Source organism: Vicugna pacos, chromosome 17 (genome assembly GCF_048564905.1).
Source record: "Vicugna pacos chromosome 17, VicPac4, whole genome shotgun sequence".
Classification (NCBI taxonomy): domain Eukaryota; kingdom Metazoa; phylum Chordata; class Mammalia; order Artiodactyla; family Camelidae; genus Vicugna; species Vicugna pacos.
Genome location: NC_133003.1, coordinates 50,182,166 through 50,208,169, shown reverse-complemented (window position 1 = coordinate 50,208,169; position 26,004 = coordinate 50,182,166). Strand labels below are relative to the sequence as shown.

Sequence of the window (26,004 nt, the reverse complement as noted above, 5' to 3'; positions counted from 1 at the left end):
CAACCATTACTCCTATGAATAAAGTAAAACAGGGGCTTGGTAAAAGTCACAGGGTTTTAGTGGGGAGGTTTGATCAGAAGTGACTTTGGAGTGGAGACCTGGGGGGTGAGAGGGAGGTGGCCATGGGACCATCTGATGGAACAGTGGTCCAGACAGAGGGCCTGGGATACCCAGGGCCATGTGGGAGATGGGGCGAGGCCATGGAGGACTCCTCAGTCTTGGCCATGTGTGTAGTCTGAATTTTAATCCCAGTGAGAGGGGAAGCTGCTGGAGGTTGTAAGCGGGAAAGTCAGACTTCTGCTTCTGGTCATGACTGAGAGACTGGTAAAAAAAAAAAAAAGTGGTCCTCCTGCCATAATTGGATAAATTAAATGACAAGTTTGTGAAGCACGGAGTCTGGTATAGACTCAGCTGTCAAGAAATAACAACCAGTATCACTGCTCTTATGGGTAACTGAGCAGCTCTCCGACCACCAAAACTGCAGATTAGTAAGGTACTGCTAAAACCGCTGAAAACTCAAAAGCACAAAACTTCACCTCGAGTAACTCTGCGGCTGGAAGAATTCAGTGGGTGCCTAGCAATGCACAGAATCTCAATGGTGTGTATAGGCAATCTGATTCCACTGGCAGGCACCTCTTGAGGAATTTCAAGCAGTAAGGGAAAGAAGAAACATTCACTACCTGTAAGAGCACATGATGCCAGGTCGGCCACACATCTCTAACTCTGGAGAAGTTTACCTATGACTGGAAGGAGCACACCTGTGTCAGGTGACTTCCAACCCCCACGCAGCCCTTCCCCACTCTCATCACTGGTTTTTATTGTGTGTCCTTCCTGAGAGATTGCCATCTCATTGAAGGCAAGAACAGTGTGTGATCTGATTCTGCAGCCCCCTGCCTGGTCCTGAGTGCACAATAAACCAGCATGGGGGCGCAGTGACCCTCCCTCAGGATCAAATACACCAAAAGGAAACCTTGGGGGGTGTTCCATCCCCAGGAGTGGGCCCCATGTCAGTGAGGTTTGCAGTCTTTTCAAAAACATATCCAATATCTCTAAATTGATGTCAGTTTTGTCAATTTTGGTTTGACCATCCAACAGCCAAGAGGCCTGTTTTCCCTTGGGTCCTTGCCTGGAATCAGAGTACACTGCCACCAGGTGGCAGCAGTTCCACAGTCACGCCCATGAGGCTCACCAGGTAGGGTTCTAACCCTGGGGTCTGCTTTTCCCTGACTTGTCCTCCTGTGGGGTGGGGAGGGGGAGAGATCCGTTGCTCTGAGGGCTCCCACTGTTTGGGCATCCTGGTGCCCCATCCCCAGGATCTGGACACCTTGGCTGCAGGCTCCACAGGGGACTTGCACACGCCCTGGGAAAGCAGGCCTCGCGACTTGGATCTGAGACAGGCCTTTCTGTTTTGCTCTGAAAACACACACTCGAAACCCAGTGCAGAGCAGGAGTGGCAGGAATCTGGGGCAGGGAAAATGTGGTCTCCTGCAAGAGCCCCCGCACCCCGCAACGACCGAAAAGGTAGAAAATAAACTGTGGGGGGCGGGGGAATGGAGTGGAAGCACTTCACAATTCAGAGAGAGCACAGGGCTGACAGTGAAGACAGGTAGATGTTTAGAAGGTTGTGACAGACCACGGAACGCAAATGCCCGGGGGACGAAGACGGGGTGCGGTGTCGCTTCAAGCGCTTGACGAGAAACTGAACTTACTGGGCCCACGATAAAGGTGCTCGGCTCTGGGTTCAAGGCCTTCCCCTTGGGCTGTGGGGCCTGGACCCGTCCTGCCTAGTGCCGGTGGCCTGGAGGCAAGAAGGGGAGCACAGCTGAGTTCCTGATGCCCCGCTATGTGCCAGGCCCTGGCCAGGCACCCAAACTAAGAACCAGAAGTGCGCTGGCATTTCCGGGTGTCACCCGGGCGGACAGGTGACAGCCCTGAGCCCAGGGAGGCAGAGGGGCAGATGCTCAAGGACAGTAGTGACCCAAACTGCCTTCCCTCAACACCAGATTCCACTGCACCGAAAACCCCTGTCTCTGGAGAGCACACCCTCAGCTGCAGTGTGTGTGGTGTCACCAGAGAGCAAGGTCACACAGGCTCTGTCAGGAACTGCCCCTCATTCATTCCTTCAAAAACTATGCACTGAGGCCCTACTGTGCAGCAGGAACCATTCAGGGCTGGAGATCTAAGGGTGAATGTAGCAGATCAGTCCTTCGCCCTCACGGAGCTTACAGTGCAGAGAGTGGAGGGCAATGACACAGAACGACCAAGTCCGGGACACTCCATGTGTCACGGGGAAACCAAAGGTGGGCAGGATGTCCAGGGGGAGCTCCCCACCACGGTCCCCCAGAAAAAACAACAGCAGGAGGCACAGCCCTTTAGACCTGAAAACGACCTCACGTTTTCCTGTGAGGAAGGTGTTTTCGGCTCCCAGGCTCCCACCACCGAGCTCTTTACTCACTTTCTGGAGCTTTCGCTCCTGCCTCACTGGCCCCTGTGAACACACCCACCAGCCCCTCCAGCTCAGTACTTTGTCTTCGGGGGGGAATCCCTGCCACACAAGCCCAGAGGCGCCAGGAGGGCCCCTCAAAGGGGATTTCCCCTTGTAGAAAGTGCTGGGGGAGCTGGGGTCCAGAGCTTTGCACCAGTCAGGCCCCTTTGTCCCTTTGTAAATGCAAATGGCACAGCAGATAGGCGTGTCTAAGCCCCTTGTAAGCAGTAGGGGAGGGGAGCGGCCAGGATCTGGAGTTAATGGAGATCCAAGATCCTGGAGAGGCCCCAGGGCTGCATCTGAGTTCCTCACCACCCCGGCTGGGATGCGGATGCGGGGAGAAGAGTGTCTGGTGTGCGTGAAGGCCCCTGAGGACCGTCTTCTCCTGTTGGACATTGCCTCCCCTCCCCATGGTGACCTGCACAGGCACCACCCCAGGCCTCTGAACCCCCAAACGTGTCTTCAGAGAAGGGAAGCTCTGACAGTAACGTACAGCCCCCCGGCTACCCCTGGAGCACGTGGACAGGGCCCGTATCTCAGGCTGCAAAAGAGACAAGGGGACATGGGGGTTCTGTCCAACGCCTGCAGCAGCAGCTCCCAGCACCCCCGAGACCCCCAGCAAGTAAGCCCCTGGGAAGGCAAGACACGAAAGGGAGGGCAAGAGTGCAGCTGCTTCACATCCGCTTGGATGCATCAAAGGGTGAATCGTTCACTGGCTTTGGCACAAGGACTGTTACCAGGAACAAGCTGCCACGTTCTTCTCAACAGGCTGAAAGGAAGGACAAGAAGCTGTGATCTTGCCCATCTCTCTCCCCTCTTCTCATGGGGAGAGGAACTCAGGCGAGGAGAGGTGCTCTGCCCTCTTCCACCAGACTGTGGGCCCCTTGCAGGGAAGAGGGTCTCACTCATTCTACGCACTGCGTGTCTGGCACATGGATGCATGCAGTGAGCATCTGGAATGAACTAAGGGGCAGCTTTGCTGGGCTCTGGTGACAGATGAGTGGTACAGGATATGGGGATCCCCATCCTCATGGAGTCTGCAGACCAGGGAGGTGTGCATTTCACCCCCGCCAGCCCTCAGTCCACCTGACACCAACCCCACCCCCAGGGGCTGGTTGGAGCAGCCCAGGGGACCAATGAGGCTCAGAGGCCGGAGATCTGAATACGTCCTGGAGCTCACCCTCTGAGCTGCCCTCCGACCTCCCTGGGGCTCTCTGTCCCCCATCACCTCTCGCTCCCAGCTCTCCATCTATGTGGCTCCAGAATCAACCCTCAAGTCCCTGACAGCCCCAGGAAGCCTGGCACTGCATCTTCTAGATCCTCCCCAAGAGACAAGGGTGCTCACCCTCCCAGAGCAGCCGAACTACTAGGTCTAGTGACACTTTCTGGGAACTTTCTCCCTTGCTGCGATTTGAAGTACACATGGGAAACTAAGTCAGGATAATTACTCAGAAAAAAAAATCTGGACTTGCTTAAAAGGAGAACACTACCAAGAGATACAAGACGTCCTGATAGAACATTTCCAGCTTTCTCCCGCTGCGAGAGCTGGCCTCTGGTGTGGAGGGGGAGCATGTGGCTATGGCAAGTCCTACCACCACCCAGATGTTCCTCCAGCCCCGGCAGTGTCCCCAACTTCAGCCAGCCACCTTCCACGTGCACTATTTTTGTCATGTCCATGTTTGTTTTAATATTTATTTAATACTGTCCTTAAATTAAACTTGTTTTGTTTTTTAAATCATATACACATGTATGATTTGATGGGTATTTATTTCCAATATTTCCTATGATAAACTTTTTTTTCTTTTTAGCAAACCTATGTGCATGCCTCCTTATGCACATGTATAATAAATTATTTTTATTATGTGATGTGGCAGCCTCTGCTCATGTCTGGTTTTCAAAGTTCTTGCCCAATTATCCTTCAGAATACGTATCCATGTGGTTGTGGGGAGGGCTGTCATGTGTATATGTGAGTGTGTATACCGTCAGCCCTCTGTATCCACGGGTTCCACATCTGTGGATTCCACCAAACACATGCAGAAAATACTACATGATCTGCGGTTGGCGGAATCCACAGGTGCAGATCCTGTGGATGTGGAGGTCCGACAGTAAGGGACTTGAGGATCTGTGGATTTTAGTATCTTCCAGAGATTGGTTCCAGGATCCACCATGGACACCAAAATCTGTAGATGCTCAAGTCCCGTTGTCGGCTCCCTGCATCCAGAATTCCACATCCTGGGACTCAACCAACCACACGGTGTCTTGTACTGCAGAATTTAATGGAAAAAAAATCCAGGTATAAATAGACCTGCATGGTTCAAACCTGTGCTGTTGAAGGATCAACTCTGCGTGTGTGTGTATTCTGATGTGGTTGATATCCGGATTTTTTCCTAATGCACGTTAAAATAAATACATAACAATAAAAGGAAAACAAAAGTCCTCCATGGGCTGAGTCATCATACTTGAACTTCACAGCCATCTGATGGGGCAGACAAGTACAATCTGGGGTCCTCATTCTAGGAAAGAGGCGACTGGGCCCCAGGCCAGGTGGGGAGCTTTGCTCAAGGCCACATTACCAACGACAGGAGAACAGGAATCAAAACCAGAGCTCTCTACTTCATCATGGTTTGGAATATGTACAAATGAGAACAGTGGTAACTAGGTGGTGTGAATCTGTTTTCTTCTTATGACATCATCTCCCTTCATTTAGGAGTGGTCCTGCCCAGAACCTGGAGCCCTGGGCTCTAAAGTCCTCACTGGGTTGCTATGCTGCTGTGTGGCCACAGGCAAGTAGCTCGGCCTCTCTGACCAGGATCTCTCTATCTGTTGAGCAGATGTCCTAGCTGGGCACTGTGATTCTACTGACCAGCTCACAGGCTGCCTTCCCTTGGCACAAAGAGACAAGCTTTGCATGATGCACAAGCCTGCAAAGTTTGTGGAGTCGTCAAAACCCTTATGTGGACTCAACATGCCTGTACACCCCTCACTACCTGCCTTTCAGACCCCAGAGCAGATTGAGAGCAGGTGCAGGGCTGCTCCCACCTCCCTCTCCAGCCATGCTGGGCCCTTCCTGCAACACACCACAGCTTCCAATAACACAAGCTATGTGGAGGTTTGTTTTCCTTTCCCTTTGGGGTCACTGTCCTTATCTCTGCCCCAAACAGTCAGCAATAACTGTTGCTTTTTGGTGGAGATACACACACGCACAAACACATCCATTTCCTGGCCACCACTGACAGAGACAAGAAGCATGACAGCTCACAGATCTGGCAAGCTGGGGGTTTTTAGTCTTCTTGCTAAAGCAACAAAATCTTTTCTTTAGAAACCAAAATAGCTCTGGCTCTTGCATTCGTTCAGCAAACATTTATTGAGCTATTATGTACCAGGCTCTGAGCTAGCCAGGGACTAAGGACACAGTGGTGGGCAAGACCCTGCTTCCACGCTGCCATCCTAGCGAGCCCGTCCCTGGTCACTCACTGGAAATCACAGCCCTTCCCCACCCAGCACTCTCTCTCCACAACCACACTTTGTCTCAGTGGTTCCTGCCACTTGAGGGACTGCATTTTTTACTTGTTAGTTTTGTTTACTGCCTTCTTCCCCAACCAGAATATAATAATCTCCGATACAGCATAGACACTCAGTGAGTATATGCTGCAAATAAATAAATGGACAAGAAACAAATTATATAGGAGATATATATATGTATGTATGTATGTATGTATGTGTGTATGTGTGTGTGTGTGTGTAGATGATTATATGATTATTTCACTACAAACAGGATAAGTGCTTTGGAAAATAAGTCCAGGGGTACATGGTTGACAGTTGGGACAAACTTGCCTGACCAAATAACGTTTAAACTGAACCCTAAAAGGTGAACAGATGTTATTCAGGCAAGGTGGGGAAGAAGGGTCTGAGGAGGAAAGAGAGTTCCCAGCAGAGAAACAGCATGTGCAAAGGTCCTGAGGCAGAAAGGACCCCAATGTCTAGAATTCTAATGTCTGGAAGGATAGAGGAGGAGAATAATGGGGGAGTGTAGCAAGGAGGCAGCTCATGGAGGATCTTAGAGGCCCCACCATTTGGATCTTATTCCAAAGACCACAGGGAACCCCAGAAGGGATTTAAAAACAGAGGTGCCTATCAGATCTATATTTCCAAAAGATCATTCTGTTGCTAGGTGAGTAGACTAGAGGGGTCAAGAGACATTTCTGGAAGAGTAATTAGGAGAACTGCTGGAGTTGTCAAGTGGGAGATGGTAGTGGTCAGAATGAGGCTGGTGGCAGCTAAGGCAGAGAGCAACATGGATGCAGTGGGGGCTCAGGTGGGGGTCAAAGTCCACTGACCTTCCCCTCACAGGTGTCTGAGGGTTTTCCACCTCAGGGATCAGTAAACTTCCTCTAGAAAAGACTAGATAGTAAGTATTTCATGTTTTGTAGGTGTGCAGGAAAGAGTTACCGTCGCAGGCCTGATGCTACTCTCCAGGGGGTCCTGCTCGCACTGGTGTCTGAGAACTCCGCTAAGATGTCCCCCATGGCACTAAGTGATACGGTTGTTTTATATGCCTGGGACACTCAATTCTGCTGGAGCAGGCTGCCTGGGCTGTTTGTACAAGCAATGCAATTTACGGTGAATGCCTGCTTTCCTGCTGAGGGCCTGGAATGCTGAGGACTGTGATCGATCACGCAGACAGAAAGTACCCATACACTCCATAAAACACTCCCACTAGAAACCTGGACTAGGAGTCCGGAACAGGCTCCTCTGGGCAGGAGCGCTGCTGCATTTCAGCACTGGAAGGAGCAGGACCTGCGCAGCCTCTCCTGGCTGGGGGGAGAACCCCGTAAGCCTGCGTGCGGATTCCTCCAGATGCTGCCTCGTGTGTCTTTCTCTCACTGATAATGGAAATGAATCTTATCCAAGAGCATAACTGTGTCTGTATCTTGCAAACCCTTCTAATAAGTCACTGAACGTGGGGTGGTGACGAGGGGCAGGTCTTGGGACCCTTGAATCAGGGGGGTCAATATGATTTCTGCCTCAACTACTCATTTCTGCCTTTGAGCTATGCTTCTGAACAGCCACAGACAATAAGTTAAAAATTAATCATACTGTAGCTGTGTTCCAATAAGACCTTATTTATAAAAATGGGCAGAGGGCTGAAGCTGGCCTGCAGTCATAGCTTGCTGACCCAGGCTCATGGAAAACTCAGGGGTCTCCAAATCTACTTTGAAAACCACTGACTGAATTCACCCTTTCATGTCATTAGTAAGGGAAACGGAGGCCCAGAAGGAGAAAGAGGGAAAGAACTTGCCCAAGGTCACTCAGGATCAGTGGCAGAACCAGAGGAAGAACCCATGTCCTGACTCCCAGCCCTGTGTGCTTCCACTGCTCAGAGGGGCCAATTCACAGAACAGCCTTGCAGATGAGTGCTGGCCTAGGAATCAACGCCTAAAAGGATGGAGCTGGTAAGAAACCGGGATGACTAGGGCAGATGGTCTAAACGGAGAACCGCCCGGCCTCACTTTTGTTCTGCATGTAGGTGTGGGTGTGGGTGTGTGTCCATGTGTGCACGTGTGTATGCGTGCAAGCTCCAAGATTGTACGTGTTGACGGGATTTCCACAAACTATTCTGATCATCAGAATGGCCTCTGAAGTTTCTTAATAATACAAATTCCCAGGTGCCATCTCAGCCCCTTGACGATACATTTCAACACGTGCCAAGGTGTTCTGATGACCAGACAGGTTTGGAAACCCGGGAGGATGATCGGGACTGACTGACCCTGAGGACCAGCAGAAGGGAGCCCACTGAGCAGAGGAGAGAACAGGACGTCCACCCAGGATCAAGGCAGCATTCGCAGACCTCACAAAAATGCACAGACCAGTGATTTTGGAAATGTGTTTTCCAAAACTGCTTCTTCAACTGAGTCTTTGCCATCAGAGGTTGGAGTTGGTGAGGCCAACCGGCAGGAGCTAATTTCCTTCTTCCTAGGGATTCTGCCTGCAACACAGGCGGCCGCTGTCAGGTGCCTGGTGGGGCCTGAGCCTCGGGGCCCTCACGGCATGGCAAACTGAGACAGAAATGAGCACACAGTCCCACACCACCATCCACTTGAATTCATTGTAACAAGCTATACCTGAGCTGTGTGAACCCAGCGCTCTGCAAACATTTCCATCCAAGTTCTCCTAACAGGGGGTGGCTGCAAGCCATAGACAGCAGATCTGAAATTTCTCACAAGCCTCAGGATCTATACTGAATGCAGATTCCACATTCTACTGCACGATCTATCTTTGTTTTCACAGAAAAACAGGTGCCTCCTCACCCACTCAAATATCTGGTGAATATGTCATTTCACACGTTGGAATTGCCGGCTGTGGGGTGGGGTGGGCTTTAAAGGATACCAATACCTGGGACCTCCCTCCTCCAGAGAGTTTATTTTAATTGGTCTGGGTTATGCTCCGGGAACTGGGATTTTGGGAGGAGGAGTTTGGGTTAGCCTGGAGGCTGGGAGCCCAGGACCCATAAGATGCTGTTTCCATCTCTTATCTAAGACACCTCCAGGCACACCGCCCCTCCCCACCTAGAGAGGCTTCAGATAAACAGTTACAACCCATGATTCAGAATAGCTGACACCTTTCCAAAGACAACTGACACGTTAGCCAGGTCACGGATGATTTTCTTTCTGTGAGCCACCCCCACAAAAACAATCACCAGCAAAGACCCAGTTTCCCTCAGAGATGTTCAGCTGCAGAGATTTGTGTTCTCAGGTGGGGAAAAAAGTACGTTTTTATTTTTACTGACCTCTAACTGAAGTCATTTCCTTCAGTAACGAATGCAGGCAACAAACCACAATACCGTTAGCAGCAGAAATCCCAGGTATTTTCCATCATAGTATAGACCCCTCCAAATACCATTTGTGCTCATCACTGCTTTGAAGTCGTGGAAATCATTCACCTTATGCTGGATCTTGCTATTTAATGTCACAATAAAGAAGCACATACACTACCACATCACCAATGTCTTTTTTAAAGTTTTGGTGATTGTATTTCAATATATTCGAGTCCCTGTGTCTGTAATTTATGCATTGAAAGTATTATTCTGAGAAGGGGGCCACAGACTTCCAACTACTCAATGGGCCATTGAGCCTCCATGAAGAAGGCTTCCCAGAGGTGGCGGCCACTGCACAGGAAGCCAGGAACTCTTACCTGTGGGTCGGAGAGCCGGGAGAGGTCGGGGTACAGGTAGAACTTGACGCCTTCAGAGGCCCCGGGCAACGTGACCCCTCGGATCAGGAGGATCAGGAGCATGATGTAAGGGAAGGTCGCGGTGACATACACCACCTGCCCAGGAGAGGGGAGGAGAGGAAAGAATCAAGACGGGGACAGCAGTGGGCCCCAGGGCAAGCCCCTACTGTCTCGCCAGCAGCAAAGGGCCACCCAGTGCAGTGGTGAGAAGTGAGCCCCTACCACGGCCCGTTCTCTAGCCCCCATCTTCTCAAGGCTGGTCTTCCGATGAGCATCTATGGAGTGCCTACGATGGTGCCAGATTGGTGCTTTCCATTCATTTTTTGCCACAATCAAAGAAAGAAATACAAATGCTATCACAACCCCACAAACACATAAAGCTGAAACAGGGAGTTTCACAAAATCTTGCTAATCTTACATGTGTGATGCACTCCAATATTTTCTATCATATTGGTTCAGTTTTTAAAAACCTGGTCATGACCCTTTAAATTCACGTCACAATTCACCAATGGGTCAAGACACACATTTAAAAAATTATTAAAAAAATTTTTATTGAAGTACTCAGTCACAATGTGTCAATTTCTGGTGTATAGCATAATTATTTCAGTCATACATATACATACATATATTCATTTTCATATTATTTTTCATTAAAGGTTATTACAACATATTGAATACAGTTGCCTTGCTACACAGAAGAAAATTTTTAAAATCTATTTTATATATAGTAGTTAATAATTGCAAATCTTGAATTCCCAAATCTATCCCTTCCCACCCTCTTCCTCCCCAATAACCACAATATTATTTACTATGCCTGTGAGTCTGTTTCTATTTTGTAGATGAGTTCACTAATGTCTTCTTTTTTTTTTCTTTTTTTAGATTCCATTTGTGAGGTATATGGTATTTTTCTTTCTCTTTCTGGCATACTTCACTTAGAATGACAATCTCCAGATCCATCCATGTTGTTGTAAATGGCATTATTTTATTCTTTTTTATGGCTGAGTAGTATTCCATGGTATAAACAGACCATAGCTTCTTTATCCAGTTACCTGTCAAATAGTGCTGCTATGAACATTGGGGTATAATATCTTTTTGAATTAGAATTTCCTTCAGATAAATGCCCAGGAGTGGGATTGCTGGATCATGTGGTAAAAGACGCACATTTTTGACAATCACTGCTCTAAATGAAAATCAAGTTTTCACAGCCAAAGACAGGCCAGGATAGGAAAGGATCAGATAAAACCGAGAAGGGAATGGGAGGGGAGCTGTTTAGAGTGGAAAAGTCCCGGTGTTTTCCTGGGATCATTCCAGCCTGGTCTGCTTGGAAGCAGGCAACTGGACCCGACGAACCCGAGAGGTCCTTTCAGCCCATGGATTCTGTGTAAGAATCAAGGCAGTGAAAGAAACACCATCTTCCGTAAGTTTCCTTGCACAAGAGCCACTTGGAAGGAAACAGCAACATCGGACAGACCACAGGAGCTCCTGTTCTGGGGTCGTGCCCCTCCCTGAGGTCCTCTCAGGACTCAGCGTCCCCTCCTGGTCTCCTTTTTCCTCCCTGGTCACATTCTCTCTTCTCATTACTCAGCTCCTTCCTCCCAGTGGGAACAGCCTATTCCATCCATTCAGAGCAGCAACTTGCTAATGTCTGGGACCATGGACACCTCTGAGCATCTGCCGACAGCTACAGACCCTCCCCTTTCCCCCTCCTCCAACAAGTGTGCAAAGAACAGATGTGAGTACCAGCTTTTGGATGGTTCAGAGGCTCAGACTCCTCGGGTAAAGAACCTGAGCTCTAAGACCTACCACCTTAACCCCTCCCTCACTGCTGGAGCCTCTCACCCCTCTCGATGCAGGGTTTCTTTTGCCAGCGATGTAGGAAGATAATGTAGGCAGATGAATAATACACAGTTGTAATCGGGGAGCACAAAGGATGGTGGAGCACAGAGAAGGGAGCGGCTAACCTCAGGGGCAGTCAGGGAGGGCTCCTCCAAGGAGGTGCTCCAGGTGTTGGCCCATAAAGGACGAACAGGAGTTGAGGACTTGGGACATAGAGGTGGAAGGAAGAAGGAACAAATCCTAGGACATGCCAGGCACTTTACACACAACAATAGAAAGGGCTACGTGTATTCACCACTTCCACATACCAGGCATTCATTCTTTGGATAATCATGATTATCCTCTTTCTAGATATGAGGAAGCTCAGAGGGGCCACTGCTGACACATCTAGGGTGGCCCAGCTAAGGAATGGCAGATGCGAGATTTACAAGGAGGCCCGGATGACTTCAAGCTCATGCAGTCGACTGTCAGGCTGTGTACGTGACTCTCGCGACAGCAACGCAAACTCAGTGCTGTCTTCCCCATCTTAGAGATGACCCTCAGAGAAGGCAGGTCAGTTGGTTGGTAAGCAACAAAGCAGCGATTTAAACTCCGTCCGCAAAAAGCGGGAAATGAGAACCATCGGGGGTGGTGTCAATGGGTCCTGCCGACAGAACCTGGGAGGCTGGGAAACCTCACGCAGACCCTGACCCATGGTGACAGCGACGAGGCCACCCTCAGTCTTCTCACAGCCCCAACCCACCAGCTTCGGCAGCCCTGTTCCCAAATCAACCCTCGGCTCAAGCTACCCGTCATGTCATCAATATAAACAATCCCTTTTTTAAGAAACAGGGTTTAATTTTGTTAAGTTACAGCTCTATATATTCATTTGAACCAACTGGCCTCTCAAATGTTTTGGTGATTTTTTTTTGAGGGGGGAAGCAATTAGGTTTGTTTGTTTGTTTGTTTATTTAATGGAGGTACTGGGGATCGAACCTAGGACCTTGTGCATGCTAAGCACGCACTCTACCACTGAGCTACACCCTGCCCCAAACAATTTCTTGCTGTCATATATAATGTAATCCAGAGAAGGTGAAGGCAAGTCAAATATATAATGAGAGGCTAGCAGTTAATAATAATAATAATAATAGTAACAACAGCAGCAGCAGCAGCAAATTAGAGACCAGTAAGCAACAAGGGTTGATGATTCCTGTCCAGAGACCTAAGAGTGCTGTAAAATCTCCATTCTCTTAGCTTACAAAACTGTCATACATCTGTAGCATTTCATAAGTTCTTGATTTGCTTCCTTCAAAATGACCCCACTCTCCAGTCAACCAGCTTATGTCTATAAAGCTGGGGAGGCTAAAATCTACTGCTTTCACTGTATAATTTCTACTGTTCTCTGTTGTATGGCAGAAGATTAATTATCCAGAATGCCCAAGACCTGATTCATGACATTTCTGGAGTTTAACCCCCAATGCTCACAAAATTTAGGGAAAAGAACATTATCATGTAAAACACAAGAACAAATGAAAATCACAGAAATTTGTCCTTCATCTGTGGGATCATCCTGATGTGACTACATTTGTTGGTTGTGCTCTGCCTGGTCTGTCTGGAGTGGACTGGGCCACTGGCGTGTCATTAAGGGGCATTTATAGCCTGGCCAAATGCAACATGTAGAGTAGATTGCTCCTCGGTCAGCACAGTGGCATGATTTATTAAATGGCTGATGATTATTTTGAAGCAATTCCATTGTTCAGAATTCTAAGTAGATGCTCTGCCCTATATTATTTTTAGGAAAACGCTACTCCCTCCACGGGCACCCACACTCTCCTTTTTACACTCATTTAATAAAACTACACGGGAAAGAAAATATTCAGGTGAACTGCCCAGAGACCACAGTGCAGACAACGAAGTCAGGCTGCCAAAATGAAACCACTGGCTGGCAGGCATTAGCTAGAAAAATTCCTTTATAAGCCGACGTTTGAGAGCCTCGAGTCAGGGTACAAAAGGTGGCTTAGGGGCATCATTATGTAATGCACACAAGTGGAGAGCAGTGTGAAAGCTGAAACGCAGCGCTGGCCCAGCTCTTCTAAAAGGCTCTTCTAATCTGCCTCTATCCCGGACATGTGAACATCACCTTTGATTTTTCCCGAGAACAGCTGCAGAAGGTCCAAACAAACAGAATTTGTCATCAAGAGCTTGCACAGAAATGGCATGCACGCAGCCACTCCCTTCCTGTGCTGCTGCCAGACATCACTAGTTGATCACAATACACCTAAGCCTGGATGTGACCTTAGGACGCTGTGCACAGGACTCCACACAGTGCCATCATCAACTGGGGAGAAACCCACTATCTGTTTCCCTTGGTCTGGTCCATTTTTCACTTATGCACTTGCAGTCTGCTGCAGGGCCTCAGTCCTGGCCCTGACAATGGTAAGACCAGGTCCTGTGCTCAAGGACAGAACTGCTGAATGTGTGCGTGTGAGTGGGGTGCCTGGGGTCGTGAACCCACTGGCACAGCGTGCAGCCAGAAAAGGAGGCTACAGAGACAGGCTGGAGGGTCTCTGTAAAGGGATGAAGCCTTCTGCGGGCTGTGATGGCGAGGCTGGAGCTGAATCTCCAGTAGGAATGGGAAAGGCTCAGTCAGGCAAGGAAGGTACAGAACCAGCCAAGAATGAGGAAATGAGCACAGAATCTGGTCCACTGGGACACGGAGGCACCTCCAGGCTGTCCTCCAGGAGCTCAAGCCAGGGTCTGCCTTGCTGCTGGCCTCAGCTTCCTCCATGTCCCAGCAGCAGCAGCAAGTCCTGCCAACCTGATCTCCAACTACATTTGGAAACTACACCTCACCCCTTCATCCTTATCCCCAGGGCCCCCCGTCACCGTTCTTCTCAGTCATGTGACAAACCCACATGGTGGCCCAAGTGTTAACACTCCGAGTCTGGCCTGTGTCTTCCTGTCCCTGAGTCTCCCTCCCAGTCTCACGCTCAGGCTTGTGGGATATAGAGCAAAGGGCTGGGCTCTGAGTCAGACGACCCTGTGCTCCAACCCTGGCGCTGCCCCGACTTGCTGTGCGACTTGACCGGCCTCCTCCCCTCCCCCAAGCACTCTGCTCTCCGCTGTGCCAGGTTCCTCGCTGCTGGGGAGTGTGCCAGGCCTCCTCCGGGCCTCCCTGCCTTTTCATGCCTCTCTTTGTCCATAAAGTCCATCCTGGCTCCCCGGGCCACCCACAGTGTTAGCCCTGGGTATGCCTGAATCCCCACAAGGCTGAGGATTCCTCAAAGGCAGGGGTCCTGCCTTCCAGCTGCAATGTCACCGTCCCATCTGCCGCATCAGGCAGCAGAGGCCCCCATTGGTGGGTTTGAAGCATCTCAGTCTTGCCTCAGGAGCCGCCCTCTTCCCCTATAAACCATGTCTGGCACGTCCTCCTGGACCCCCACCCCACATCTAGCCCCCAGTCCCCCAGCACCCTCCCAGCACTACAGCGGTTCTCTGTCAGCTGTTTCATTGCCTTGTAAGCTTGAGATTTCTAACAAGTAAGTTCCACAAGGAAAGGGTGTTGTGTCTTTTACTTCCCCTGCTGGATCCACGGTGCCCAGGCTGGCATATGGCACGTAAAATGTGCTCAATAAATATGTTAGAGAAACAAGTCAGTAGGCTGATATCTGGGCCCTGAGGTCAGAATGCCGGTCTTCCGAATAGCATTTGTATTTTGTCCATTTGAAATGCTGGATCCACAGAAAATGGGGTTCAGAAAATTGCATTAGATTTTAAGGAGTGTTCAGAAATAAGGAAACCACAAGAGATCTGCCTTTAAAAGACAGACCAGCCCAATGAAGGAGGGCAAGGAAGTTTAGGTACAAAGTTCATTTTCAGGATGATTGAGGCCCTAGGATTTGCCTGGAAGAGCCAAGGGTTCAGGCATTATGCTAAATTATGCAGGGTCTGGTTACGGGCACAATGCGGTCATTGCCAACGTACCAGCAAGCCTGGCTGTTCCTGGCCACTGCCAGTAGTGGCTTGGGACCCAGAGAGGTGGGCGTGGAGGAAGGAGGGTCTCATCTCAGACCTTTCAGGCCTCTGAACGGAGACTCTTGCCCAAAGCACACCCTTTGGTTTAAAAAAGAGATTTTTTTTTTACACTATTGTTTAATTTCCTTTCAGCAGGTCAAGTCCTTCTGAATATAAAGGTTAGCACAATTGGTGGTAATTATACTGTATCCTGTTTTAATTGACTCTAATTGCTCATTTGCATTCCAATACTAAAACTGCGGGTCTTTCCCCCCTATTTCCAGGACACAGCTATTTATTTCATAGCAGAGGGACTGTCTGATCATTGAGAAGGCCATGAAAATTGCAGAGGGCTGCTCCTCCCTAAATCGTCTAGGATAATGGGGTTAGCTGTAAGCTGAGCATTGTTCAAAAGGCATGGGGCTAGCTGGTGGTGCAGGGACAAGGACCCAAGACCGCAGGGTCACAGGATCCAATGTGCTGGGCAGTTTGGGCAAGTTCCATAACCTCTCTGAGCAGATATTTTACCATCTACAAAGAGGCAGGGGTAAACTAATGCTAAGTGCAATCACTCTTACCATCCCCCCCTTTTTTACCATATACATGTATCACTTTTGTATTATTTACTTAATATCTCCTATGTATCAATATGTTCTCTTACATTAAATAAATATACATAATAAGAAAATTGTGACTTGCCACCATAAACTAAAAACCATTATCTCTTACCACAAATAGAAGATAAATGCAAAAATAAACGCAATGAAGATAAAATGTGATTAAATTCTAGCCAAAGGCTCTGAGCCTTAGCCGTGTTCTCTGCTCAAAAGCAAGATCATCAAGTGTCAGAAAGGTGCGAAGAGATAAGCCAGCTTACTGCATTTTTGCCTTAAGACACATGAAAAGGGCGCACTGTCTCATTATGTGACTGGATGTTCTTCAGTCTGGGTTCGTGTATCTCTAAACTTATCCTGTGGACCGCCAGGGAAAAGAACACTTCCCATATCTGTGAGAAAAACAAGAAGGATGATTGCTGAGGTCCATCCCACAACGGCAGTGTTTTCTAGAACAGTCCATCATCAACCACAACCCTTTTCAAAGGACCAGGACTCCCTGGAGCTATCCAGGGTCCTGACACTGACTTGCCCTGAACCTTCTGCGGGCCAGCTACCTGAAGCACTGGAAGACACTGCCCGCAACTGATCACCTACTAGGTGCCTGAGATGCGTCATACAGTGTCACTAACTGACCTTCATATCACTTTGCAGACAAAGGAAAAACTGAGGATTGAGAGAGAAGTGGCTTGTTCCAGGTCACAGAGCTGTAAGTGATCAGAAATCGGCTCTTTCCACCACACAGGCTGCGATCTCTGTTGCAAACCTGGCCAGACAATACCTTTCTGTTTTCGACTCCTGTTTAGTCCTCTGTCTGTCCTTAACCTCAGGGGCCCAGCTTGCCTGGCTTAGGGCAGCAACTCATCATCACCCACAACCCCAGGCTAGGAAACACTGTGTTATCCCAGCTGTCCCCTACTTTCCTTCTAGCCATGTTTGCCTCTGTGTCTGGGGTACATCTGCCCAAGCCATATGGTTGGAAAGCATGGTACTGAACATCCAATCCTTAGAGAATCATTGTTTTGAACACCAACAGACTCTTCTCAGCTTTGGATTCTGAGAGAGCACAACCTGAATCCCCAGGAAAGAACATGATAGCAGGCACCAAACAGTCTGGCGTAACTTCCACTAAGATGTTGCTGATCTCCAGGAACAAGATGCCAGGAGAATAAGAATCTGAAGAAGGGGGTCACCATGGACATATCTGGCCTCTTCACCATTTTGAACGATGTTCTTAGACTATTCTAACAGAAACAGTGAGTGTAGAAAAAACATTCTGTCTGCTTTAAGAAACAAAACTCTAAATAGGTGGAGAGAGTCATGTTTTCATAAGGAAATAGTGAAGCTATTCACTATTCAAGGAGATAACAGTACTTTAGCAATGCAGCAAGATTTCCATGAGAAGTTAAAGTGTTGTTTTGTGTGTGTGTGTGTGTGTATGTGTAATGATAATAGTTTGTCATGTGTGGAGCCTAAAAGAATATACCAAAATACTGGCCTGTCTGGGGATCCATGTTTCATGGCATCCTTCCTGAGCTGGGCTGAGGAGGAAATCAGGGACAGGATTAGAGCTGGGAAACAGCAAAGAGGGTGGGATGACCAGCACTAGCCCCCTTCTATCACAGCAGTATTTACCACGAGCTGCCTCCCACCAAAGATCCACTCTTCCTTCTTCCGCAGTAACAAAACCCCTACGTTTCAACCAGATCCATGGCTACCTAGAACAAGGACACTTCCCAGCCTCTCTTGCAGCTAGGTGTGGCCATGTGACTACGTTCTGGCCAATCAGATATGAACAAAGGTTGCCATGCACAACTTGCAGGTTGTGCCCTTAAAGGGATGGGTTGTGTCCCATCCTTTCCTTCCTGACCTTCCCACAAGTGGGAATGAAGACCAGGTAGTGAGCCATCTGAGACCATGAAAATAAGGGTGACATCCAAGAGAAGGCAGGGCAACAAAACAGAAGGAGTCTGGGTCCCTGAAAGCAGGCAGCCCGCACTTGGACTGTTACAGGACAGAGAAATGAACCATCTTGTTTCTGCTATTCCTCTCTGAGGTCTTTGTCACCAGGAGTCAAACATGTAACCTAAATATCTAACCACTGACCACCTCTGTGATCCTGGGTAAGGCCTGCTCCCACTCTCAGTCTCCATCACATTTCCTTAAATGAAGGCACCAGCCCAGATGACCCACATTATTCCTTTCTATTCAGAATGAGGAGATGATGCTGAGGACAACTGAGGAACCTGAGGCTGATCTCTTGAAAGTGACCACCCTACACCTAGGGTCAACCAGGAATGGGAATAAACAGAGTCAGAAAGTCTGCAGAAAGGTCCAGTCCATAAAATCAAAGGAGCAGTTAGAGCAGACCTGCCAGAGAGACCACCATTTCTTGGTAAGCCACAGCTCCAACCACCTCTGTCATAGTTTAAAACACCCTGATAGTGTGGACCCTAGCACCAGGTACAAAGATGCGTGCCTGGGTTAGGTCCCTGAGGCCTTCCTAAGCCTCTGTCTTCCCCAGTGTGAAATGAGGATAACACCTGTTTCAAAGGTCAATGTGAAGACCGGAGATCACCACCCAGAGCACACGACACGCAGACACTGACTGCTCAACGACTGGATTGCCTTTGCTGGCATCGCTGGGTCAATAGGCAGTGCCCTCCAGCCCAGTGAGTAAGTGGCCTTGGCTGGCAGAGAACAACACATCTAGGGGTTCAAGAATGCAAACAGAGAGGCAAGGGGGGACAGAGGAGTGTCTCCTGAAAGTCCTCTCACTGACAATGGGGGTGACTGCTGGTGTGGTGGCAGCAGAAGGCTGGTGGAAAGAGGTGGTAATTCACTGGTTGGAAAATCTGGGTGAACAGGGCCCAGAGATTAAGGACAGAGGGAAGTGTGCACTGCCATCCTGAGGACCGGCAGCAGCCAGACTCTGGGATGAAGGATGGAGGGCAGTGGGGATGAGCCAAAGTGGCCACTATGGACAAGAATCCTCTGGAGTCCCAACTCCAGCCAGAAGCCGTGGCAGCTGAGGGGTTGGAAAGGGTTCTTACATGGAATGGAAGACAAGGATGGACCAATTAAGAACAAATTCCAATTTAAAAGAATAAAAGGGACTCAAAAACTGAATCGAAGGGAAGGATGGGTTCCAGCAGTGTCATTACAAACATGTTTATGTCAGGGATAAAGCTTACCCTGTAAAGGGGAAGCCAGACTTTTTTGGAGAAGCGAGGACAGTGAGCATCACCAGCCTTCATGGGCCTCCAGGAGCCCGGCGAGGAAGGAGCTCAGGGGCACCCCATGGAGTGGTACATGGTTGCTGGGGGCTTGGATGCAACTTATGGAGAGAAAGTGGCTGAAATTTCTTAAATACTGACCCAAAATGCCACTCCAAGCCCTGGTAGGTCAGGAGGGAAGGATTAGATCAGCATTTAACCTAACCTTCAGGGTTGGGGCACTGTGGGCAAGAATCCCAGCATCTTAGGAGCCCAGGGGATGGTGTTCTTCTTTCTTTTTGCTGGTGACTGGGACCAAAAGATCATCCACACCCACGGCCTGGCCCAACCCTGAGAGCCCATGGTGTTATGCTTTACTAGTCAGGGCCATCCTGGGTGGAAGCAGAGGGCTTAAGAGGTGCTCAGTTCAGGAGGAACGGAAGATCAGGAGATACCGAGTGATGATACACTGATGAGAGTAATACTCACCGTTGGCTCTACATACTTTATCCCTATGTTGTCCAATTCTAAAAGACAGAAACTAGTATCACCATTCCCATTTCACAGAGGTGGACACTGAGGCACCCAGAAATCAAGTACTTGGCCCACAGTGGCCCAGCTAGAAAGAGGCAGGATTCAAGCTCTGATCCACCCAACTCCAAAGCCTACACTCAACCAGCCCCACGGGGAATTCAAGGTCCCCCACAGTCCACCCAGCTTCATCTCCCACCACATCTCCCTGAGTTCCCTGAACAAATCCTGCACTTTCCCTTGGGCAAGCCTTCGCTTCTGTCATTCCCTTCACTAGGAAGTTCCTTTCCCTCTTTTCTATGTACCAAAATCTCGCCAACCTTCAAGACCAGTTCAGTTACTACGTCTTCCAGGACTTAACACCAGGCCATCCAGGAAGGATGATGTGCTCCTTCCACAGCCTACCGAGCACACAGACATGCGATTGGCCTTAACTCCAGAAAAACTAAGATCAAAGCCCTGCCTCTGGCACTTTCTATGCATGTGACTGATTTTTGGCAAGTTGTGTTTTTTCCAGGTCTTGATATTCTCATTAAAATGGGGATAAAATGGAGGGAGATTGACTCAATCCCTTTGAGCTGTGGGTTCTTAAAGCCCTGGAATGTGGGTAACAGTTCCCACCTCTCGCAGCAAGAGTGAGAATCAAGTGAGCCAATGTCCACGCAGCTCCAGGCACAGCAGCTCGACACACCAGCCCTCAGTCGACAGCTCTCCTTCCTCCCTTTGATCCCTTTGTTCATTCTACCTTCTCTACACCTGCCTCTCCCTCTAGGCTGGGACCTACTGAAGGGTAAGGCCTGATCTTTGTGGGCTCAAAATGCTTCCTGCAGCGGCCTACGTAGACTGTAAACAGTTGGTGAATGGGCACATTCAGACCCCAGCGAGAATGAATGGAACAGAACAGGACATAATCCCTGGTCTACCACAGGCTTTTGGGGTAGACAGTTCTCTGTTCTTGCTTGAGCCTCTCCATCTGAGAGTAAAGGACTTTTCTGTTTAATTCAATTCACCAGCCATGTGTGAAGCCCACTTGGTGCCAAGCCCTGCGCTGGTTTTGGAGATCTTGCTGATGAATGAGCCGGCCCCAGACACCTGCAGGCGTAATGACGGACCACGCAGGGGGCAGCAGCAATGGGAGCTCAGGGACACGCAGGGGCAGCTGAGGCGGCAGCGGAGTAGCCAGAGAGGGCCTCCTGCAACTGAGCTTTGATGGGTCACAGGCTGTCCTGTTGCTCCAAGGAGTCCTGATCTAGCACGCATTGTGAGAATAAATTCCTCACAGCATGAGGGTCAGCACGTGGGGCACTTCAGCCTGGGACCTTCACTCTAGGAAAGAAATGAGATCTGCCTGGTGGCAGGGAAGCTGGGCCCAGAGGAGACAAGAGACAGAACAAGCACACTCATGAACATGGTTTAGCCCAATTCAAGTCCTTGTTCACAGGAATCTTAAAAAAAAAAACAAAAACAAACAAACAAAACCACTGGCTGGTGGAGTCTGGTGTTTAAGCCCATTTCATGGTGAATTAAGATTAGCTAGAGAGTCAATGCTATTGATTTTTATATAGCTCCACCACGAAGACCGCGAAAATGAAAACAAATTCCCAGACCAGCCCAAGCGACATAAATACTCCATGCAGTGCCCAGCCAAGCTTCCACCGGCATTAGGAGCTACTATTTACTGCCAGGAAAACACATTGGTACCTTGGCTAATAATGATTTAAACCCCATCCATCTCTCTTGGACTAGAAGGCTGGTGTTGCCATGGAGACCCAGGGCACCGTGAAAGCACACCGTTAAATTCCGGGCAGGGGTTTACCAGTGCAGGGAGGCCATCGGAGGAGAAGCACCACCCCAGGTCCTCTCCTCTTCAACACGCTCTTGGTGATGGAGGGGAGAGGAGAGCTGATGCCCAGGGGCTGTGTCTGCAGCCAGAAGAAGCAAGATGTTGCCTGGATCCTACAAGCATCACCTGTTCTCTAAGGCCGATTCCCTCCTGTTCATTCCACAGGCCAGTGACTTGTGCTCCGCTGGTTCCTTCCTCAGGCGTCCTGAGCAACACGGATCCCTCCCAGATCACCTGTGCTAGGTGCAACACGTTTCTTCCAAAACAACTTCCTTTCTTGAAAGAAGAATCTATGCGTGCCTCCGGTTCTTGCCACAGGTGATGGCGAGAGGCCGTGTCTCCCGCCTCTCCACTCGGGAACCCACCCTGAGGATGCCAGGGCCCCCCGTTAAGTCAAACCTAATACCTTCGTAGCCCTTGCCTTTCTCCCAGTTCCCAGTTAAAAACCCTTCCCTCACTGGGTGCTTCTGGTTTCCCGCTTCCTTTCCTGACGATTTTGTTTTTATCTTTTACAGGTTCACTTCTTCACACATTCTTTCCGTCAATTAATCGGCCAATCAGCCAGCCAACGCTGACCAGCATCCGTTACATGCCAGATACCGCGGGAGGCACAGAGGGTGCACAGGTGGGTGAGGAGCCAGCCCTGACCTCTGGCTCGCGCCACGGGGACATCCACCTGGCTTTCCCACCTACAACTCCCTGTGCTTGAAACCAAAACCATTACTCCCCCCACCCCCAACCTGATCCTCCTCCTCTGTCCCTTTCTTGGATGGTGTCACTCACAGGACAACCCCACTGAGTCACCTTGGAGTTAGCTCAGTTTTCCCCTCTTCACAAATAAAGTCTTTCAAAAGGGGAGCTGCACAGTTGGGGTCCACGGCCCCGCAGTCCCTCACTGCACTGATGCTGCCTGCACCAGGCAGGGCCGGCGGTGGGGGCCCCCCTCACCTGCCCTCCTCCAGGCACGCCTGCCCCAGCCTTCCGCTACTTCCTAAGAACTCAGTTTCCTCTAACCCTCAGCTCCCCAAGCCCCTATCTTTACCCCTCCGTTATTCTCTTCAATTCTCTCCCTCAGTCTCCCACCTGTTCCCAGAGCTTGAATTCCATCAGTTCTAAGATGCACACTTTTAATACTATTTACCTTAATATTTCTGAAATCAGGATGCCCACCCCCACCCCCCTGCTGCAGGTGGCAGCTCCAATGTAGCTACCACTCTCTGAGCGTCAGGGACCTGGGTCAGAGAGGGTCCTGTTATCACTTCTGTTGAGTTATGGGCTTTGTGGGTTAAAATATTTTAAATTAATTTGAATCAATTGCTGTTTGATGTTTAGAATGTCTTCTTAAAAGATTACACTGTGTTTCACAGACAGGGGACTGAAAGTTGATTCTGTGAAGCAAATATAAATCATTAGAGAAATGATCAGGACCCCACATATCCTTGCAAAGAAACAACCAAGCACTTTACGGATCTAAGGAGATAACCACCAGTAGATGAAGCTGCATTGTGCTGTTACTGCAGTGATGCAGGCTGATCGCTGTCACACCTCAACCACACACCTGCAGACACAAGAACCTGCTGATTCCTTCGGAGGAGATAAAGAAGCTTCAAAGCAACAGGAATAACGAAAGTGAAGGCAACGTAAAGCGGATTAACTAGAAGTGTTTCTGCTTCTGATGTATGTCCTTCTTAACTGGGAGCATTAAGTACCTTCTGGGATATAAAATAATCGTGTGACTTAGGTCAGTTGAAACAGGGCATTTCAGAGGCTTCTCATCTTTTGGGGGACACAGACCCTTTTGAAAATCAGTTGATAGCTATGGACTCACCCTAGAAATAGGTACTTAGTCACATGAGCCCATCAATTTATATAACTCCAAGGGGTTCCGGGGTCCCTTGAAGCACCCATGGGCCCCAGGTAAAGAAATCCTAACACACATGCTGATGACCCCATACCATATCCCTGTCTCCTGAGCTCCAGACATCCTGTCCACTGCCCAAACACCTCCACCTGCAGTCTCAGAGGCACTGCAAACATAATGGGTCCCCAAAGAGACGCCTTCTCCCTCAACTGCAGCCAAACCTATCCCTCCCCCCACATCACCCCGTCTTACCCCACAGCACCACCAAGCACAGGCACTCAAGCCAGGAGGCTGGGTTCATCTTGGACTTCTTTGTCTCCTACACCCCCTGCATTCAGCCACCAGGGCCTGATTCTCACTCCTGCATATTTCTCAAAACTGTCCTCTTCTCTCCTCAAAGCTGCCACCACCTCCTACTGAACAACCACTACATGGAATCCAGCCTGGGCTCCCGTGTATGCATTCCACATGCCACAACCACAGTGGCCCTTCTATAAAGGAAGCCCTGTCAGGCCACCCCTCTGCTTTAATCCCTCGTGGCTCTCCACTGCTTTCATCTTTTTACTATGCTCACCGACAAGCCCTTCGTAAGCTGGCCCCATCTGCCGATCCAGCCTGTCCCTCCCTCTCAAGGACTGTGCACTGGCTGCCTGAACTTCTTTCTATGCTTTTCCTGGGTTGTGACCCCTACCCTGTCTGTATATCATATATGTGGTGCACAGGGACCACATCTTAGATGTTTTGCCTCCTGTCTCCAGGGCTTACTGGGGTGCCTATAATCCAGTAGGTGTTTAATAAAGGCCTGTTGAAATAATCTGAAGGCATGTGGCATGTTAAGGCAGTATTAAGTGCTATGGTGAGGCAGAAAAACAGAGGGTTCTGGTCCCCGCTCTGGGACCTTGAACGGGTTATGGCACTTCTCCAAGCCCCAGTGTGCACATCCATAAAGTGGGAATGAAAACTGCTCCTTCAAAGGATTGCTGTGAAGGTTAAATAAATTGAATAAGTTGGCAGTTGCTACACACGCAGTACTGTCCTCTAAAGGGCGACCTGGAGACACATAGGGCTATTTTCGGGTCACCACAAGGACTAAGGTGCAGCATTTAATGACCAAGGCCCAGGAAAGCTGGCAGTCCTGCGGGGGTGGGGGGACAGTCCCCCCACACAAAAAAACTGCCCTGTTTCTCATGAAATGTGCCACCAGACTCGTGTGTGTGTTGCCTATAGTCACGAAGCCTAGAGTATGACTCTTTCACATACAGCCTCAAAGTGTACTTCACCTCATTTTAAAATAAGCTGAATTTTCCAGAAATGCAATTACCATATAAATTGAAGGTGGACTGGACTCTCTTTTATTCAGTACTTTAGCAAATGTTATTCATCATTTCCGAAAATCATGTCACTAACGGCGACGCCACCCTTGGAGTCTGAGTAGCCAATGCAATCCCGTTCAGTCAGTCCACGTCTGTAGCCATGGCATTCACGGCGATTCCATAATAACATATGTGCTTAGCTCTTATTCAAGACGTAAACCACGCGGGGAAAGTACTGACAACATTTGACAGAGTCTTGGCTCTCCTGTCTCACAGCTGAATGCAGTCACTGCCCACCGTCCAGCACCTGTCCACTCCGTTATGTTTGTGGTGCCCGAGTATTTACATATTGAAACATATGTTGTTTTGCTATAAGTTGCTTCCTTTTTGCTTTCCCTTTAAAAAGTAACTGGGGTTTTCTATCGATTTTCCCGAACTTTGCTGTGCTGGTAGATTATTCATGGATTGCATTTCTAGGTGGTAAAAGGAGTGTTCTAAACTGCATCATGAACAAGGGTGTTGGGTCTATAACCAGGGCGTGTAGAGGCTGTGGTGCCAGGGCCGGCATAGAGTCAGCACCAGTCTCCTGGTGTTGATACCATCACTGTCAGCGTCCTGGGCCCAACACGACTGTGACACAGCACACTTGTGATTCAGGAAAAAGATCGTGTCTGGCTTCTGCACAGTGAATTACCATCTGCTCCAAAGTTCTCACTGCAGGGTGGGGGTGGGGGTGTCTGCCAAACAGGAAAGACAGCTGCTGCCCAGCAGAGAGTGAATGTGAGGTCCACTGGGGACCCCTCCACTCCCCTGCTCAAGAACCCTCAATGACTCCTCACTACCCATGGGACCTAGTCTAGCCCGACCCTGAAGTCTGGCCCAGGCTATCACTTCCCAACCGCCACAGCCACCCTGAGTCTCCATTTCTTTCCCCTCCTCCACTGGAAGGCCTGGCCCAGCCTTCCAGCTGGTTGTCCTTCAATGTGAAGCTCACATCCCACCTCTCCCAGGAGGCCTTTCCAGACCACTCAGGGCCACAGCACCTTCCTTATCCAAACTCTGTTCCGCACTGACTGAGCCATC

The 26,004-nt window shown here is 49.4% G+C and overlaps 1 protein-coding gene and 1 long non-coding RNA gene across 7 annotated transcripts in view; one reads left to right on the top strand and one right to left on the bottom strand.

The window, feature by feature from the left end:
- The window catches only part of SLC6A11 (solute carrier family 6 member 11), a 123,040-nt gene that overhangs the window by 60,273 nt on the left and 36,763 nt on the right, over positions 1 to 26,004 (bottom strand). For all 3 annotated transcript variants that reach the window (XR_012060785.1, XM_072941855.1, XM_072941856.1), the window contains exon 6: positions 9,677 to 9,811. Coding sequence is in view for 2 of the 3 variants with exons in the window: in XM_072941855.1 (XP_072797956.1) it covers positions 9,677 to 9,811 (135 nt within the window). In the remaining variant the exon portion in view is untranslated. The remainder of the gene's footprint in view (positions 1 to 9,676; positions 9,812 to 26,004) is intronic.
- LOC140686820 (uncharacterized) lies at positions 21,672 to 24,422 on the top strand. Of its 4 annotated transcripts, none has more exons than XR_012060790.1 (4): positions 21,672 to 21,759; positions 21,913 to 22,065; positions 22,263 to 22,372; positions 23,115 to 24,422. It is a non-coding gene; the product is annotated as an uncharacterized lncRNA (long non-coding RNA). The 4 variants fall into 4 exon arrangements; XR_012060789.1 differs by having other exon boundaries at positions 21,713 to 22,065; positions 23,115 to 23,424; positions 24,009 to 24,422; XR_012060787.1 differs by having other exon boundaries at positions 21,713 to 22,065; positions 23,115 to 23,488; positions 24,009 to 24,422.